This window comes from Bipolaris maydis, assembly GCF_028858645.1.
Source record: "Bipolaris maydis strain C4 unplaced genomic scaffold PSV08scaffold_1, whole genome shotgun sequence".
NCBI classification, from domain to species: Eukaryota; Fungi; Ascomycota; class Dothideomycetes; order Pleosporales; family Pleosporaceae; genus Bipolaris; species Bipolaris maydis.
The window spans coordinates 677,552-693,630 of NW_027093857.1; the positions used below are offsets into that span (position 1 = coordinate 677,552).

At 51.4% G+C, this 16,079-nt stretch overlaps 5 protein-coding genes across 5 annotated transcripts; 3 read left to right on the forward strand and 2 right to left on the reverse strand.

The window, feature by feature from the left end:
• Positions 1 to 627: 627 nt before the first annotated feature.
• PSV08DRAFT_170022 (uncharacterized protein) lies at positions 628 to 1,933 on the forward strand (the record flags this gene model as incomplete). The annotated part of the gene is made up of 2 exons (XM_014218935.1): positions 628 to 1,451; positions 1,489 to 1,933. 2 exons carry the CDS (start codon positions 628 to 630, stop codon positions 1,931 to 1,933), a joined length of 1,269 nt encoding a protein of 422 aa, XP_014074410.1.
• A 409-nt stretch (positions 1,934 to 2,342) lies between these two features.
• Positions 2,343 to 3,495, forward strand: PSV08DRAFT_406387 (glycoside hydrolase; the record flags this gene model as incomplete). Its single annotated transcript, XM_014218936.1, has 2 exons — positions 2,343 to 2,730; positions 2,777 to 3,495. The coding sequence occupies exons 1-2, from the start codon at positions 2,385 to 2,387 to the stop codon at positions 3,493 to 3,495; spliced, it is 1,065 nt and encodes a 354-aa protein (XP_014074411.1). The 5' UTR covers positions 2,343 to 2,384.
• Positions 3,496 to 4,005: 510 nt separating this feature from the next.
• Positions 4,006 to 6,749, forward strand: PSV08DRAFT_406388 (uncharacterized protein). Its single transcript, XM_014218937.2, has 6 exons — positions 4,006 to 4,205; positions 4,256 to 4,382; positions 4,426 to 4,820; positions 4,855 to 5,076; positions 5,519 to 5,645; positions 5,727 to 6,749. Exons 1-6 carry the CDS (start codon positions 4,162 to 4,164, stop codon positions 6,537 to 6,539), a joined length of 1,728 nt encoding a protein of 575 aa, XP_014074412.1. The 5' UTR covers positions 4,006 to 4,161; the 3' UTR covers positions 6,540 to 6,749.
• A 266-nt stretch (positions 6,750 to 7,015) lies between these two features.
• PSV08DRAFT_192511 (eukaryotic cytochrome b561-domain-containing protein) lies at positions 7,016 to 8,541 on the reverse strand. Its single transcript, XM_014218938.2, has 4 exons — positions 8,323 to 8,541; positions 8,167 to 8,264; positions 8,091 to 8,102; positions 7,016 to 8,023 (listed from the first exon to the last, which is right to left on the reverse strand). The coding sequence occupies exons 1-4, from the start codon at positions 8,453 to 8,455 to the stop codon at positions 7,511 to 7,513; spliced, it is 756 nt and encodes a 251-aa protein (XP_014074413.1). The 5' UTR covers positions 8,456 to 8,541; the 3' UTR covers positions 7,016 to 7,510.
• Positions 8,542 to 9,416: 875 nt separating this feature from the next.
• On the reverse strand, positions 9,417 to 15,560 carry PSV08DRAFT_254194 (uncharacterized protein; the record flags this gene model as incomplete). The annotated part of the gene is made up of 1 exon (XM_066092469.1): positions 9,417 to 15,560. One exon carries the CDS (start codon positions 15,558 to 15,560, stop codon positions 9,792 to 9,794), a length of 5,769 nt encoding a protein of 1,922 aa, XP_065949923.1. The 3' UTR covers positions 9,417 to 9,791.
• Between the last annotated feature and the right edge of the window lie 519 nt (positions 15,561 to 16,079).

Here is a 16,079-nt window from a genome sequence, read left to right on the forward strand (position 1 = left end):
AGATTCAGATGTCTCAGATGCTGTGAGAGACTTGCTCATACCAAATTCATGCTTCATTGAATGGGTTAGTAAACGACGAGCTGGATTGCTCCAATTCTGTTCACGAATGAGCGACGAGATGGCTCAATGGGATTTGAAATAATTTTGTGCAGATAGCAGAAAAGCTTCTCCGCGGTGCACGCTCCTGTGAGTACGAGAGGTTTGATCCGTTATGGACTATACCAAGCATGGAAAGGTATACAATGATGGAGTGGTGGCACATTATGCTTGCGCCGATTCAACAATCACCTTTGCTGCCCTAGATCTATACCGTCTATGGAAATATCTCAGCTGTTCCTGCGGCTCAATTAGGCAATTTGTGATCTGGAAGAGTAATTCGACGTTTCCCGAGCAGATGTGACGCCTCGCACCCGTGTCTTGGAGGCAGCCAGGCTGCCCGATGTGGAAGCCATTCTGGAGAGACTGTATATTCAATCTGAAACTAGCTGATGTTCGACATGTTCAACAAGCCATGTAAGAATTGGATGCATCGAGAGCATCTATAGTTGTTGATGAGAGTTGTGGATACTTAAAGCAAGCAAGATTCTGCACTTAGGATCAGCAACCACCATATGCCCAAATTTCAAAATGTCTTACTTTGAGACGCGCTCTTCTGCCTCTTCTGAGAACTCCACACCATGCTCACCAGCATTCAGTATTTCATCAGTGTACAGCACTCCCATCTCTGAGATCGATGAACTACAGTACTCCAGCTTGACAGTGTCTAGTCTTCGTCAATCGAGACATGTGCTAGTTATTGGCGGGCTTGGTTATATCGGCAGTCATACATCGTTGGAACTCCTTCGAGCAGGTTCTAGTGTTGTGATCATAGACAATCTCGACAACTCATACATGACGACACTAGACTGGATCAAAGTACTAAGAGACGACTACTACTCAGCCAGTTTGTTGAGTCCATCGCTTATGTTCCACGAAGCCGACTATCGGGATGTGGACGCTATGTCTACTATTCTTCATCAGTATGGGGCTGGATCAGCCAGCTCGGTAATCGAAGGCGTCATCCACTTTGCTGCGTACAAGGCTGTACCCGAAAGCATTCAGCAGCCACTCAGGTACTATTTCAATAATGTGTCTGGAATGGTCACCTTCTGCTCGCTATTGGACAGTCTTGACATCAAAACGCTGATCTTTTCCTCGTCAGCAGCCGTTTATGGAGAGGTGACGTCCGAAATTGGGCTGCGCATTAGCGAGAATCATTGTGTCCATGAAACTCGTGAGTGGACCAGGATGGATGGGAAGACCCAAGTCACAAAAGGTGGCTGTACAGCAATCTCCAATCCCTACGGCCGGACCAAGTGGATGTGCGAGGCTATTTTGAACGACTTGGCGATATCTGACCCAGAGTGGCGCATCGTGGCTTTGCGATACTTCAACCCAATTAGCTGCGATGCGTCCAGGAAGCTAGGAGGACCCGAAGACGGAACCGAGCAACCTAATGCCTAGCTTACTGCGGGCCATGGATAGTCGGATGTCACACCTCAAGATATATGGCACAGATTGGGATACCAGGGACGGAACTGCAACGCGAGATTTCATTCATGTCAGCGATCTGGCATTGGGCCACGTTGCAGCCCTCAAAGCGGTCGATGAGTCGCGGCTGCGACGCGGGTCGCTCAATACGTTCAACCTGGGCACGGGAGACGGCAATTCGGTCAAGGAGATCGTGTCAGCTATGCAAACATGTTCGGGAAGGACTATCCCCACAGTGGAGATAGGGCGGCGCGCTGGTGATGTGGGGGTTGTTGTGGCGGATCCCACGAGGGCAGCGGAAGAACTTCAGTGGAAGACGAAACGCTCGATCGATGATTGTTGCAAGGATCTTTGCAGATTTCTTCAAATCGATGATTGCAGAGCAAAGCCACAATATAGTTGATATTCTAGGTTTGGAGTGATTCGTTGCTAACGGATATTGGGGAAAAAATTAAAACTTAGCGCCTTGTTTCGAACTTCTTGCCAAGGCGGCATTTGTATGCCGAGCGTGAATATCATTGGCTTTCCTTGATGCAGCGCTACTACCATACCGCCAGTTCCTCTGGTACTATTTCTTCCTCCGCTGTCGTGATGAACTATGAAAGATCTAGAAACGCCACACTGCTGTGCCACTGTCCAACCAACAGGAGTCTCCCGGGTTGAGTCTGAGTGTTTAAGCGCCTTGTTTATTTTCGACACTAACGCCAGGGAGCTACCCAAGTAACATGGAGTCCATTTGGTTAGCTACAGAATTTGTAGCTCATCTCCATTCTTAGCCCTTATAGCTGCTAAAAGCTGGTAATTCCATCCGTGCAGTAGCCCCAATTACCAAAACTCCGAATCAAACTTTCGCCATGTTCACCACAGCCACACTTCTGTTGGCCCTCGCCATACTTAATTTCCTCTCTAAGGTGGCTGCAGAGGATTGTACTGTGTTCTCCACCAATGGGTCAACTGCAGCGACGTACGACTTCTATCGTTTCTACGATTTTCGGAACCTGGATGAGAGCCTGGTTGGCAATGCGGATACAGTACCCGACAGTGGCGATAAGCAGTCGATAACAGTGACATCTAATGGACAGTCGAAGATCATTGCTGCTTCTCCTTGGGGCACTGGTTGGGATGCTCGGTATTGGTTGAGGCCAGCAGCGAGAGAAGACACTATTGACATGCACTACACGCCATCGAGTGTATCAATAAGTAGGTTGTCGGACTTGTGGTTCTGGTTGATTTTAACGAGTGATAGGTAAAAACAATGATGGACCGAAAGAATCCTCTACCTACCTTACTCTTCACACGATACGGCTGCTCAATGGTACGCAATTAGCATCTGAGCTGGACTTTATCGAGCATAATGTCACATATGCCTCGATACGTATGTCGGCGCGCATACGTGGCGCAGGTGGTGCAATTGCCGGCTTCTTTACGTACCACAACGACACAGCAGAGTCGGACATAGAAATTCCAACTGGGGGCACTGGCAACGAAATACATTACTCGAATCAGCCTACCGCAGATCCTGATACTGAAGTACCAATAGAAGATGCAACATTCAACGTCTCAATGAAAGATCATCGACCTACTTCTGTCTGGAACAACTATCGATTGGACTGGATACGTGGGGGTAGCGCATGGTACGTCAATGGTAAACAAACAGCTAAAACTAGTGTGAACGTGCCGGATGCCGAGAGTATGATTATACTGAACCTTTGGAGCAATGGCGGAAGCTTTTCGGGACGAATGGATACTGGGAATGAAGCCTGGTTCGATATTCAGTGGGTTGAGCTGCTGTTCAATACCACTGCTACCACTGCGGCAAAGTCTAGTGGCACCGTATGCTCGGTGGAGTCTTCTCCAGGATCTCCAGTCCCGAATACTTCCTGTTCTCTATATGAGAAGGCTTCGGAACATTTTTGGTGGGTTGTCGGCCTGGTATCGATCGTAACATTTGTACAATCTATGTGATTTATGGAGACGCCGACAGTCAATCCATTTTGAATTTGGCTTTACAGATATAACAATCAAGCGGTTCAATCTAAAGTAGGAGGACATGAAAATACAAAGATCGCTGTCAACGAAGCTGTGGGAACGCGGTGGTACTGAAGAAATAGGTACTGAAAAAGAAGTTGGCTATGGACGTTACGAAGAAGCGGCTAGTTTGAATCCTGAACTGTTGGGCGATGCAGCGGACTTGATGTCTGTTTGGTTTCACAAACAGATGACTTGTGCAACACTCAATCATTTGAGTATTGGTTAGTCTCCGCGGCACCAATGGATCCGCCGCTGGCTCTTTTCTTTCAGTATCCTGAGTAACTGATGTTACTGAACCAATCGCAAGGAGTATCGCAAAGCCCATTCTTACTTTCAATGCCATTCCCTTGTGATTGGTGGGCCATGGCCACTTCATGTCGGCCTAGTAGTGCCTTGGCACTTTGCGTGAGGATGAGGTAGCCTTGCGGCGTTATCACACCAAACGACCTTCCCCGCACTCTAACAGAAAACTTATTGTGTCTTTGAAGTCACATCGGCAATTAAGTACACTCACATACCTCATACGCCTCACACAGCTTGAGCTTTGGCAGTGCGTAATTCGTGGCCAGCCAGCCTTGCACTCTTTCTTGACTTCCCACGATGGCGAAGATGTTGCAACAATCTCCTCTAGCAGCAATTAAGAAGTAATTAAATTCTATAAAATTTCGAACACGCTCGGCTAATACACAAACAGGTGTCTGGATTCAGGTGAATATTCGGATCTCACCATCACATGTGGAAACGACGTATACAAGGTGCACAAGATGATACTCTGCACCCAGTCTGACTTCCTCGCAGGTGCTATAAGATTCCCAGGCAAAGTACGTCGTTCTGAGACTTTCTGGAATTTACTAACAAGAACAGGAATCTGAGCAGGCAAACATCAATCTCCCTAACGACGAGCCCGCAGTCGTGAAGTTGGGGGTGAAATATCTTTACACCGGCGATTACACATATGACCCTCAAGAGCTGCCTAAACCTTCGAGTCTTGTTCTCGCTTTATGGGAAAAGCCGTCCCACAATGAAGAGGGTGAACCCTACACATACGACTTTCCACACTCGTGTTGTGATAGGGGACGGAAGACACAATGTCCTCCGCTCTGTCCTCATCACCAGTGCGGAGCTGGTGTCTGTGATAACAAATGCTTCGAATTTGTATGCGGTTCCTGTGAGGACGGCGATTACAGTCCTTACAGTACTACCAGATCTTTAGCCGAAGATCTCCTGGTTCACACAAAGATGTATGAGATGGCTGATAAGTACAACATCGCGGGTTTCAAAAGAGAAATTCAGGTACGGGTGTGAGAAATATTGGAATTCCAATGCATTCCCAGTTGCTGCAGAGTATGCGTTCTCAACAACAATGGAAGAAGACGAAGGACTGAGAGATATCGTCATTGCCGCCATCGCTAAGCATAGAAAACTCATACATAAGCCACAAATTCAAGTGCTTATGAAAGAGTTTAGCAGCCTGGCTCTTGGGGTCTTGTTGAAGAAGGAAAAAGAGTATCGCTGGTTGGAGGACGAGAAGAGTTGGGGTCACTCTGCTTGGGGAGCTAGCGTGTCACTACAACACTTACCATCCGCCAATTGAGACGCTACAAGAATAACAGTGGATACGAACACGTAAGACCACGCGGCACTTCCTTGTCTTCCAATTTTCCATGCAATCTCCCCAGCAAGTAAAGTTTAAACTTCAACCTGCCTGAGTATAGCGTCTTGGCGTAAGCCTTCATAGATACCTCACACCACCAGAACAATCAACTTTGATTTTGTATATTCCGTTTTACTTGTTTAGTATTTCTAGCAATTCCACCCGGCGTATCCTCAAGCATTAGTATGGCTTCAGAGGCCGAAACCCAGATTTTGGGCTCAATCAAAAGGTACTACATTCATTTCTTTCCTCTCCCCTATACACCGTCACACAACGGAACCTCACCTAACCATATCATACCAGCTCTCTGATATCAGGCCTCTACTCCGACCTCAAAATAACCTGCGGCCCAGACTCCTACAACGTCCACAAACTCATCGTCTGCCCCCGGGCTGAATTCTTCACCAGAGCCCTCAAATTCGGTGGTCAAGTCTGTACAATTACCCCATGGAAAAAACCCATCATCACGTGAAACATCCACAGGCCAAAAACTAACCCGAACCAAAAAAAGGAAACCTCTACAAGCGAAATCAACCTCCCAGAAGATGACCCGGTAATAATAAAACTCCTCCTTCAGTACCTATACGAAGGCGACTACCAGCTCCCCGCCTCCCCTTCCTCTGCAAAACCCGCCATCACTCCTCCTCCTCCCATCAATCCAAACCTCCCAACCCACACCCCCTCGGGCCTCCCTTACACCTACGACTTCCCACACACCTGCCGCGCGCCCTTGACCCCCCACTTCCTCTGCCCACACCACACCTGCATCTACGCCACGTCCTCGTCCCAACCAGGCGCATGCAGCTACACCTGCCGCTCCTTCACCTGCCCCTTGTGCACCGCAGCCCCACCATCACCATCACCATCATTACCACCACCACCACCACCGACCTACGCCGGCGCACCCGCAGACCTCCTTCTCCACGCCCAGCTCTACGCCGTAGCCGAAAAGTACCAAGTCAGCGGTCTGAAACCCCTCGTGACGCGCAAGTTCTCGACCGCCTGCGCCGTCTTCTGGCGCGAAGCGCACGAGTTCGTGGCCGCTGCACGAGTCGTGTTTGAAAGCACGCCGGACAGCGATTGCGGCCTGCGCGGCGTGGTTGTTCAGACGCTGTTTGACCATTTGCCCGACTTGATTGCCCGCCCGGAGGTCGAGGCGTTGCTCGTCGACAAGGCAGAGGTCGCCCTGCGCTTGTTGGAGATGACGGTTGCCAAGCGGCCCGAGGCGTGTGCCTGTGTGCGTACGCCCCCGAGCTCGTTGGGGTCCACGACGCCAGCGACCGAGGCGGATGGCTTGTCAGAAGCTATGATATCGCCCATGTAGATGTGGCGAGACGTGGGATGTTGGTATCGGGAGAATGGGCGTTAGTGGTATTTCTTTTTTTTTGTCTCTTTCTTTTAGAATCAAGAGTTCGATTGTGTTTTTTTTTTTTCTTTAATGGAGGGGAGGCGCAGCGAAAGGCGTGGGTTTTGGCCGTAGAAGGGGGGAGGGCATGTAGAATAGATTACTAAATTACTATGTACTTTTTATTCATTTCTATTCCCCCCCTTTCCTAGAAACACAAAACCTACACCCACCATCTATTCATACATACTATATATATCTTGCTCTTACACTCCTTTCTACTCCAAGCCTCCTAGAAAGACCAAGTCCTCACATTTCCCTTCGCCCCCCCCTTTTTTTTTTATCCAAATCTCTTGAAAAACATTTTCTCTACTTCAATCCCCCCAAACATAGCATCCCCTTATTGTCCGAAAAAAAAAACTTCATAAATTCCGCATTGTTCAAAAGAAGACGGCCAAAGTAACAAAAGGTGATGACTACAATAAAATGATAAAATACACCCAAATATGCAGATACATGTGTTGCACTGAAAAAAAAGGAGGCGGGGTTATACAGTTACTCTGTTTGAATGGAGCGGGTTTATTTTTTTTTCCCTAGATTTGTAAGTTCAGAACTGGTCCCACAAGAGAGTGAAAAGGTAAGATTTTTTTTAAAAAAAAACGCTTACGGGCAGAGAGCAGGAATTAATTGGGAGGGACAAAATGGGGGGAAGGGTGGTTGTGGGAAGAAAGGAAAAGCTCGAGGAAGAACAGAGAAAGCAAGGAAAATGGCATAAACCCGCTATAAAAAAAATGCATTTAAACAAAGACAAAACGCTAATTCCAGCCTCATATTTCTCATCAAATCCAAGTGCACGCATGTTCCCCCGTCATATCAAACAATCGTAACCCAACCCATGCCTCTCTCAATCAACCCTCTCCCCGAATTTGGTACAACCAAGTCTCAAACATCTACAACCTAACCTCACCAGCCTGCCTCTTAATCCCAAACTTGCTCAGCCGAATTCTGGGCACCACACCAACCAGCACAAGAACACTGGCGGTAATCACCGCCCAATGCTGCATATGCCCAACATAGATATTGTACGTGGTCCACGTAGCGGCGCAAATAGTAGCTAGACCCAGCACAGCAATAAAGTAACCCGAAAGGCGATGATACTTGTAGATGCTCTTAGCATTCTCGACACTGCCATATAACTGCGGCACGTAGTACTGGGTGAAGCCGACGAGGGCCTGGAGGTAGACAAGGACGTAAAAGGCGAGGCCGAGGCGGGCGTGTGCAGAGGCAAAGTGCTCGTGGCCGGGACCTTGCTTGTTAATTTCGATGATGATGAGGCCGGCGGTTAGGGCAGATGCGCCGACGACGTGGAAGAGGAAGTGGGCAAGTGTGCCGGCGCGCTTTTGGTCGGGCGTGTGCGTGGGCTGCAGGATGAGGGCTGCTTGGATGGCGAGGAGGAAGCCGGCCTATGGAGAGGTATCAATGATACGGTTGTCGCGAAGGGGTTACTAGGGTGGTGCCAGGGTAGCTTACAGAGTTGAGAAGCTGTTGGCGGGCCGTGGTTAGCTGGTTTGCTGGGAAAAGAGGCTTTGTGTTTAGGGCGGCTTACCGGATGCGCGGAGAAGAAGATGAGCTTGTTGGAGAAGATGGCTCCCCAGACTATGGCGGCGAGGATCCAGATGCCGGCTTGGGCGATGGGAGCAGTGCCTGTGCAATTGGTTAGCAGCCGTCGCGCCTCGCAAACCTTGCCAGTAGCTTCACATACCAATCCACAAGTTGTGATAGAGCGGCTGGCCCTGCATCTGACTTGCATCGCCTCTTCTGCCGAGGAGCGGTTCTTCTTCGCTCTGGCCGCGCGCGGCAGCGGAAGTAGGCGGGATTCCGGTTGCAGAAGCCATTTTGAAGCGCGTAGAATGAAGAGCAGTATCACTGCAAATCCCGGCGTACGACAGCGGAAGAGAAGAGAGGAAGAATCAATGTCAACGCGCGACGGGAACCCAAGGGAAGCGTCGGACTTTAGAGCATCTTAGCAGCTCATGCCGAACAATGACGACACCAGCATCCCTGCACAAATCCACCAATGAGCGTGGTCTGCATCTAAGGACGTTGACCGCCGCAGCCAATAGGGGCCAGGATGACAGCCTGCAGCACAAGTGGTGATGTTTGCATCGCTGCTTTTGGGCGAGGACGAGGCCGTCTTTGGATGCGGCATGCCTGTCTAGCCTGTCACATAGTGGTCGCGTGAAACTGATGCATGCATACACATACAACTGGCATGCATTCCCCGGTACGCCCAGTCGGCACTACAAAGCTTAATGCGCCGAAGAAAAATATCAGGTAGGCTGGTATTGCCAATTCCCAAGTATACATCTTTTCCCTCTCCGGCCATGTCTCTGCGTCCTATATTGTACAAGTGTGCGCCCTCTGCGTGGCGCGGCATTGTATCGTAACCGTCTCGTCCGCATCTCAATGGTAGTCCTACCCTTTGCCCCAGGTACCCATTATGCCAATAGCAAGCAATCGCTCTTCACTTCCCTCCATCTTTCCAAATATCCATACGCCGTCAAATGCCCATTGCATTCATATCGAGAAGAAGAAAAAAATCCGTCCACTCCAATCAAACGTAAGGGAATACATCTTGACGCGGAAAATATGCAAGCGTTATACGCGTCTAATGCACCCATAACAAAAAGTCATCAATAATTCTTGCCAGTCCGCCAGAACCATCTACTGTCTCCAATTGCGCCGTTCGCTCATGCTAATAGGAGCAATTCTGAGGTCCATGCCCTAATAATGTATGAATGTGAGTGTATATGTGTGTGTGCGTCGAAATTAAAAAAAGTTAAAAAGTAGCTGCTCTCACTTCTTCTTCATCAGAGCAGGCGGTTTTGAAGGGTCGGCTGGATCCAAGAACGTGGTCATGGCAATAGAAAGCTCCTTGAACTCGACCGGTTTCGTCACGTACGAGTTGAATCCCGCTTCCGCGCACTTTGCATACACATCCCCAAGGACGTTTGCCGATAGCGCTATAATCGGGTGCCGACGGTACCCATGCTTCTTCTCCCAACGTCTGATTTCTTTGCAAGCCTGATAGCCGTCTTTGTTGGGCATATGTAGATCACACTGCAACCTCGTTAGCTCAACTCACACTCGTGACGTGTCTATCTGCTTACAAGTACAATCGAGTAATAACCCGCCGGCTTGGAGAAGATGGCTTCTGTCGCCTGAACTCCGTCAAGAACAGTTTCGGTCGCAATGTCGATTCTGGCCAGGAATTTCAGGATGACCTAAATAGGTTAGCATCAAGTCATTACGAGGGCGCTGTTTGTATCTACTCACAGTCTGGTTGATCTTGTTGTCCTCAACCAACAACACTTTGTGGTTCTTACCGCCAACCCTTCGTTTGAGCTCTTCAAACACAAGCTTTTGACTGACAACAACCTGCTGCGCGCTGTCCTGGTTTCGATCGGTACTTGACTCGCGTTGCTTCTGTGGATCAAATATGATTGCAAATTTCGATGGCTTGAGAGGTCGATACACAAATTCCAGACGGCGGTCATTGTGGAGTTGTTCATAATCATACACTGGCGCCTCCTTCATGAGTTCCTTCTTCTGCGAAGGGTCAGACACTATGACGACCGACGTGTTGCTGTAAGCCGTGGAGCTAAAGATCTGATCAACAATAGCATGCACTTCAGCAGTGTCATGCAACACAAGCACAACGTGGGTGAACAAGACTGGGTTCTCACCACCCATCATCTTCTGAGCACCAATGATACTCGGCTGCCCAGTGACTTGGTGAGGGATTCCCTGAGGTAGCGTGTTCTTGATATGCCTTATTGTGGCTTCCCTGCTGTGTTCAAGAGGACACACCACCAAGATTGAGTACATAGGAGGCTGCAGGGAACTGCCCAACGGAGAAAGACTGCGGTGCGGTGAGCCCGGACGCACAGTCTCATCCGAGTCAACAGAAGTGCTCGATTCGCCTGGTTGAGTTTCTTGGTCGCTGTTAGTTCGCTTTGGAGGCAAGGCCAGATTCATGTTCGCATTCGAGGCTGGGTTGGTTTCGTGCATATAGGACGACGCGGATGACCTTTCTGATCGCAGGCTCGACTGTCCGGTCAGTGCAGAGCTTGTCAAGGAATGGTCCGAACTGCCAGAAGAGAGCGCAGGAGAGTCTCGTGAACGTTCAGAGGCGGTCACGCTAAGCACGGGCGACTTAGCCGACTTAGCCGACTCACTCTTCTCCGACGAGACGCTCGAGACGCGCTTCAAAGGCACATAACCAGGATTTTGCGATTGCACAAACTTTTGTAGAGCCGATGGCTGGAGCTGCGGCAGGTTGGCTGGCGGGGGAGCAATCGGTGGCTCGAAGGCGGGTGTTCCCGGTGTTGACACCAGCGGCTTGGGATAGTCGTCTGCAGTAGGGAGGCCAAACTTGATCGTGAAAAAGAAGGTTGAACCCTTGCCTGGCGCGCTTCGAGCATCCATTCTGCCACCATGGAGTTCGACAAATTGCATAGAAATAGCCAGTCCAAGCCCGGTGCCACCGTGTTGTCTTGTACTGCTCGCGTCAATCTGACTGAATCGCTTGAACAGATACTTGGCCTCGGCGTCTGTGAAGCCTTGACCAGTATCTACCACTTCAAATCGGATCATCGTCTCATTTTCCTTTAGTGGCCGAGATCGATCGGACGGCTGCAGTTTACACCGTATGAAAATCTCTCCGTGCTCGGTGAACTTGATCGCATTCCCAACCACGTTAAGCAGGACCTGCCTAATGCGGAACTTGTCGCCTTTGACTTCTGCTGGTACCCCTTCGTCTACCAGATAATTGAGCTCGAGGCCTTTCTGGATGGCGAGACCCATGTTGAGGTCATTGACTTCCTCGAGAAGAGACGGCAGATGAAGCCATTCCATGGAGAGCTTGATCATTCCAGCTTCAACCTTGGATAGATCGAGAATATCGTTGATGAGATTGAGCAAACTGTCGGTGCTGGCTTTGATGATGTTGACGTGCTCCAGTTGCTCGGTGTTGAGGACGCTATCCAGAAGGAAGTTGACCATTCCTGAGATACCATTAAGTGGTGTTCGGATCTCATGCGACATGTTGCTCAAGAATTTTGATTTTGCGTCCATGGTCTCTTTGAGCGTTTGCTCCAGCAACTTGTGGTCGTTGATGTCTGTGGCTGTTCCATACCACGTCTCTTCGTCACTAGTTTCCGCAAGCGATTTCTCCAGCAAGATTCTCACAAGGTGCCATCTGTAGTCGCCATCCTTGTTGCGAAGTCTGACCTCAGTCGAGTAAGACGCCCGTCCGTGGGCATCTTTAACAACCCTCAGTATACCAGTGCTTGCCAGTTTGGATAGCTTGGCTTGAGGCAAGTCCATCCTATCAGGGGATGAGCCACTGGGACTGGTAATGGTTCTTTCCGTTTCTGATGAAGCGTCAGAAGCATTCGAGTCTTGTTGTCCCTGCTCAGCTGGCAAAGTCGTAGGAACATTAGCAACGCCATGCTCATCTAGTTCTGGAAGCTTGCACTTGATGACATCGTCGGGATGGACGTGCTCAAGGAAACCATTGCCGAGGGCCTGACTCTCACTTTGGCCAGAAAATGAAATCCACTGCGAGTTGCAAAAGGTCAGACCCCTACGGTCTGACACGACAAATACAATCTGAGGACTCGAGTTGGCCAGCGCGCGATACTTGGCTTCTGAAGCAGCCGTCTCCTGTTGGCGAGCTGAGTTCTGTTCTGCAATATGTTGTTCGTGAAAGTCCATGTTGGTGCCGATCCAGTGCACAATCTGCTGGCGCTTGTTCCTCAATGGCGCCACTCGAACATAAAACCATCGATAGCACTCATCGAAGCGCTGTAGTCTGACCTTCATCTGCAGCTGCTGGCCAGTTCGCAACGATCTACTCCATTCATCCAAATATGCATCGCGGTCTTCGGGATGAATTGAATCCCATGGGTTTTGCAACACTTGGCGTGAGGTTTGACCACGGTAAATGAGGAATTTGGAGTTTACCCAGCTGATTGCTCCCGTGTTGGGTGCGGCAGTAAATATCTGAACTGGCAAAGAATCGATAATAGTCCGAAGCAAACTCTCGGAAGGAGGTGGCATCTCCGAAGATTCAGTGACAGACATTGTCCTTAGACTGCCTTGGGGCACTTGCGGTCGCCCTCCGGGTGTGGTCGCAGCCGGGAGCGATTGGAATGACGAGCTAAAATCTGCACCATACGAGTGAAGGAATGAGTGACCACGTTTAGTAGTATCTTGCGCTTGTGCATATCGGGGGCTCGACACTTCGTCCTTCTTGTCCTCACGTGGCTTTGAGGGATCTTCCTTGACGTTTTCCGCCACCGGATTCACGGTAACTCGTTTCCCAGAGCGTTTATCGGTTTTTCTTGAACTTTGTTCTTGTGAATTTGAGGCAGCATTGTGGTTGGTCTTGTTAGCTTGCCTCCTAGCGTCAAAGTAGCTTTCCACAGCCTCGCTGCCAGCAAGATGACCAGGCGTGCCACTGTGCGAGTGCCTACTGGAGAACCCCAGCGAGGTGTCCCAGCCAGGCGTTCCGGCAATCGACCCTCCTGGACTGTGTCTAGAGCGACTGGAGTAGTCGGATGGACTAGTGACGCTACCTGCCGCAGAGTTGGCGATGTCTCCCAGATCAAGATGAAGCAAATCTTCAAGACTGTCAGAATCCGAAGACATGGCCATCCCTCCGGCACCACCAGTAGCAGCTCTTCGTTGTCGGATAGAGGCGACCTGAGTCTGAGCATTGGTGAAATGCCATGCATTCGAAAATGAGGTGGCTAGGTGAGGGCCCAGGTGCTTGAGAGAGTTAGTCAAGTTTCGTGGATATGGCACGATGGGTGAAAGCAGTGAAAGAATGGCAATGGGTGCTTTCCGCACAAAGTCGCCCTGGTGGAATGAAGTGCCCACAGACTGCTCAGACTGTCTTCGTGACATTGCAGGTGTTTGTGATGGTGTGCTCGTATCTGTTGGCGCCATTGTCTGTGACAAGGTTGGGTGTATCAGGGGTATGTGTGTGACAGTGCTGGCCTTGTCAACGCCAATAGCCTCAACCATGCCATACTGCGTGTAGTCTGGTGGAGAGCGCGATGGGTTAAATGTTTCTTCGTCAACGTTACCAGTAGCAAAGAAAGGATTAGCATCGGCATCATTCTGGATAGCTGGCGAAGGGGCAGGTGATTGTGCCCAGGGTGAAGCTGGATATTGCTCATACTCTTCGTAGCGTGGAGGCAATCTAGGATCACTGGTCCCAAGACCGACTCGCCCACGGGCAGCAGCTAACTTGAAGGCTTCCTGCGCGGCAGCACTGCCCTGAACTGCAGATGGTTTGACAGGATCCGTCCTGTCTTTTTCCAGGTTTTCTTTAGAGGTTGAAAAGGACGTTGAATAGTCTCTAGTCAAGGTTACCAAGCGACCTCTCTCCAAAACGCGATTGACTCCCGAGTTGTCTATCAATGCGTCCGGCTCGTGGTCGAGAGCACGCAGGACATGGTACACGGCACTGGGCGGTGAAGGCTCTCCGATGCTAGAGAATTCCGGGTCACTAAAAGTCGGGCCTCCCGTCGGAGTCGACTCCGCAAAGGCGGAGGACATGCCATCGAAAGAAGCTTGCGAGACCTGCCGCAGCGGGTGATCTGGCCTTGAGCCCATATGGGGTGCATGGCTTACAGAGCGGAGCGGGCCTCTTGGGCGAATTGGTTGTGCAGGCATCGGCGTGTCCGGTGACATGGTTGGCTTCTGCCGCTCATGGCCCGCAAAAGAATGATGTGAGAATAGCTTTGGTCGCCTTTCCGGAATAACAGTGGTAGGTGGAGTATCGACAGATTCGCCTTGTTGGGGATTTGATGTATTTTCGGGTTGGAGGTTGCTGCTCTGACCTGCAGATTCCTGATACGTTGCGGCATATGCGCTAGTGTCGTTGGCAGACGCAGTGAAAGTAGCCTTCTGGCCCCATGGTACATTCTCAATATCCGAGGCGTCAGCTGGTACTGCAAGTGCAACCCGTTCTGCTCCATAGTGGTCGCGCATTATCGACGTCACAGTCGTCCACCATGCAGCCAAACCAGGCTCGGCACCCAACCGCAAGACAACATCGTAGAGATTGGGACTAGGAAATCGCGGATCTTCAATGGCTGGGCTGGAATGCTGTCGGCCTCCGGGTGCAAAAGGTGTGTTGCATGCGGCGGGCGTGCTGCTCTCCGAGGCGATGCGCTCCCTGGCCACCGTGTACTCTCGCGACTGGCCGGCAGAAACAGTAGGCGAAAGGTTAGTAAAGGGCATGTGGAAAGCCGAAGCCCATCTCGGCGTGTTGGGGACGGTAGGAAAGGGATAGGATGGAGTGCGAAGAGGGTGGGTGGCAGGCGTAGGTGGCATGCTTCCGCGGATCGTCTTTGCCGATTCGGTAGACTCGGTAGATGCAGTCGAGGCAGTCACGGCTGTGGGCAGCGGGCTCGGGCTCGGAGTAGGGCTGCTAAAGGCACCCTCGAGCGTAGGCGAAATTCCCGGCATGGGCTCTTCCTTGATGGGAGATATGCGACGAGGACCCGGCGTGTTTGCATTGGGGCTGCTGGTCGAGGCTCGCAGGCGTGCACGCTGTTGCTGCTGCTGCTGCAGAACCTTCAACTGCAGACGGCGCAGTCTCTCGACCTCGAGCTCATCGGGAGAGACGTTGCCGTGCGGCGGGTGGGCGGTGCTCTCTGTTGGGGTTTGGTCGGCCTGGGGGTCGGCGGCGGGTTGGTCGTTGCAATGGCGGCTGTCAGTGTCGCTCATGTCGATATCGGCGGCTTCATTGTCGCGGTGGTCTGGGGGCTGCTGGGTCCGGGGCGAAGTTTGCGAGACCTGGGACGGGTAGGACTTTGCGTCGCTGGCGGCCAATCTCTGCAGTGGCGGGCGCGGAGTGGGTGGCGTTGCAGTCGTGGACGTGGCTCTCTTGGAATCAGGAGAGGGTGTCGGGGCCTTTGTCATTATGGCATTCCCCAGCGTGCCGCGTAGAGCGCAAGTGGCGTGGTGACGGGGTCGGGGTCGGGATAATATGGTGCATAGATGGGACGGGTGGGCTATGACGTCGCGGAGAGAGTTCCTGGCAGCGCGGGACGGTGAAGAGGCGGCGACAACAGCACGACGGATAGGCCGAGCAGGCGAGCCAGCTGGGGCTGAGGCTGAGGCTGCTGCTGTAGCGGCAAGACGGGCGGCGGCGGGGAGTCAGGAGGGAGCAGCGGGGGGGTGGTTGGTGAGAAGGAATTGGGTCGTGTCGTGGGTGGGCGTGAGGCCGGGATCAGGAGCAGGAAGGGCCTTGGTCGCAGCTTCTTCTAGACGGCTTCTGGAGCCAGGCCAGGCCTGCACCGAGTGACGGCAGACAGGGCGGCAAGCGTGCGGGCAGGCAAGTAGTGCGGAAACGGGCTGGGGGGCAGGCGGTTGATGGCGTGCAAAAGCGTGCGGGCGCCGAAAAGCGTCGTCCTGCGGGCTCATTGCAGCATCCCGCGC

Coding starts and splice junctions, on each gene's coding strand:
- PSV08DRAFT_192511 (XM_014218938.2), bottom strand. CDS start 8,455: ATGGCTTCTGCAACCGGAATCCCGCCTACTTCCGCTGCCGCGCGCGGC. Junction 8,265..8,322: donor CTATCACAACTTGTGGATTG/GTATGTGAAGCT, acceptor CCAATTGCACAG/GCACTGCTCCCATCGCCCAA.
- PSV08DRAFT_406388 (XM_014218937.2), top strand. CDS start 4,162: ATGGCGAAGATGTTGCAACAATCTCCTCTAGCAGCAATTAAGAA. Junction 4,821..4,854: donor ATGTATGAGATGGCTGATAA/GTACAACATCGC, acceptor AGAGAAATTCAG/GTACGGGTGTGAGAAATATT. Junction 5,646..5,726: donor CCCTCAAATTCGGTGGTCAA/GTCTGTACAATT, acceptor AACCAAAAAAAG/GAAACCTCTACAAGCGAAAT.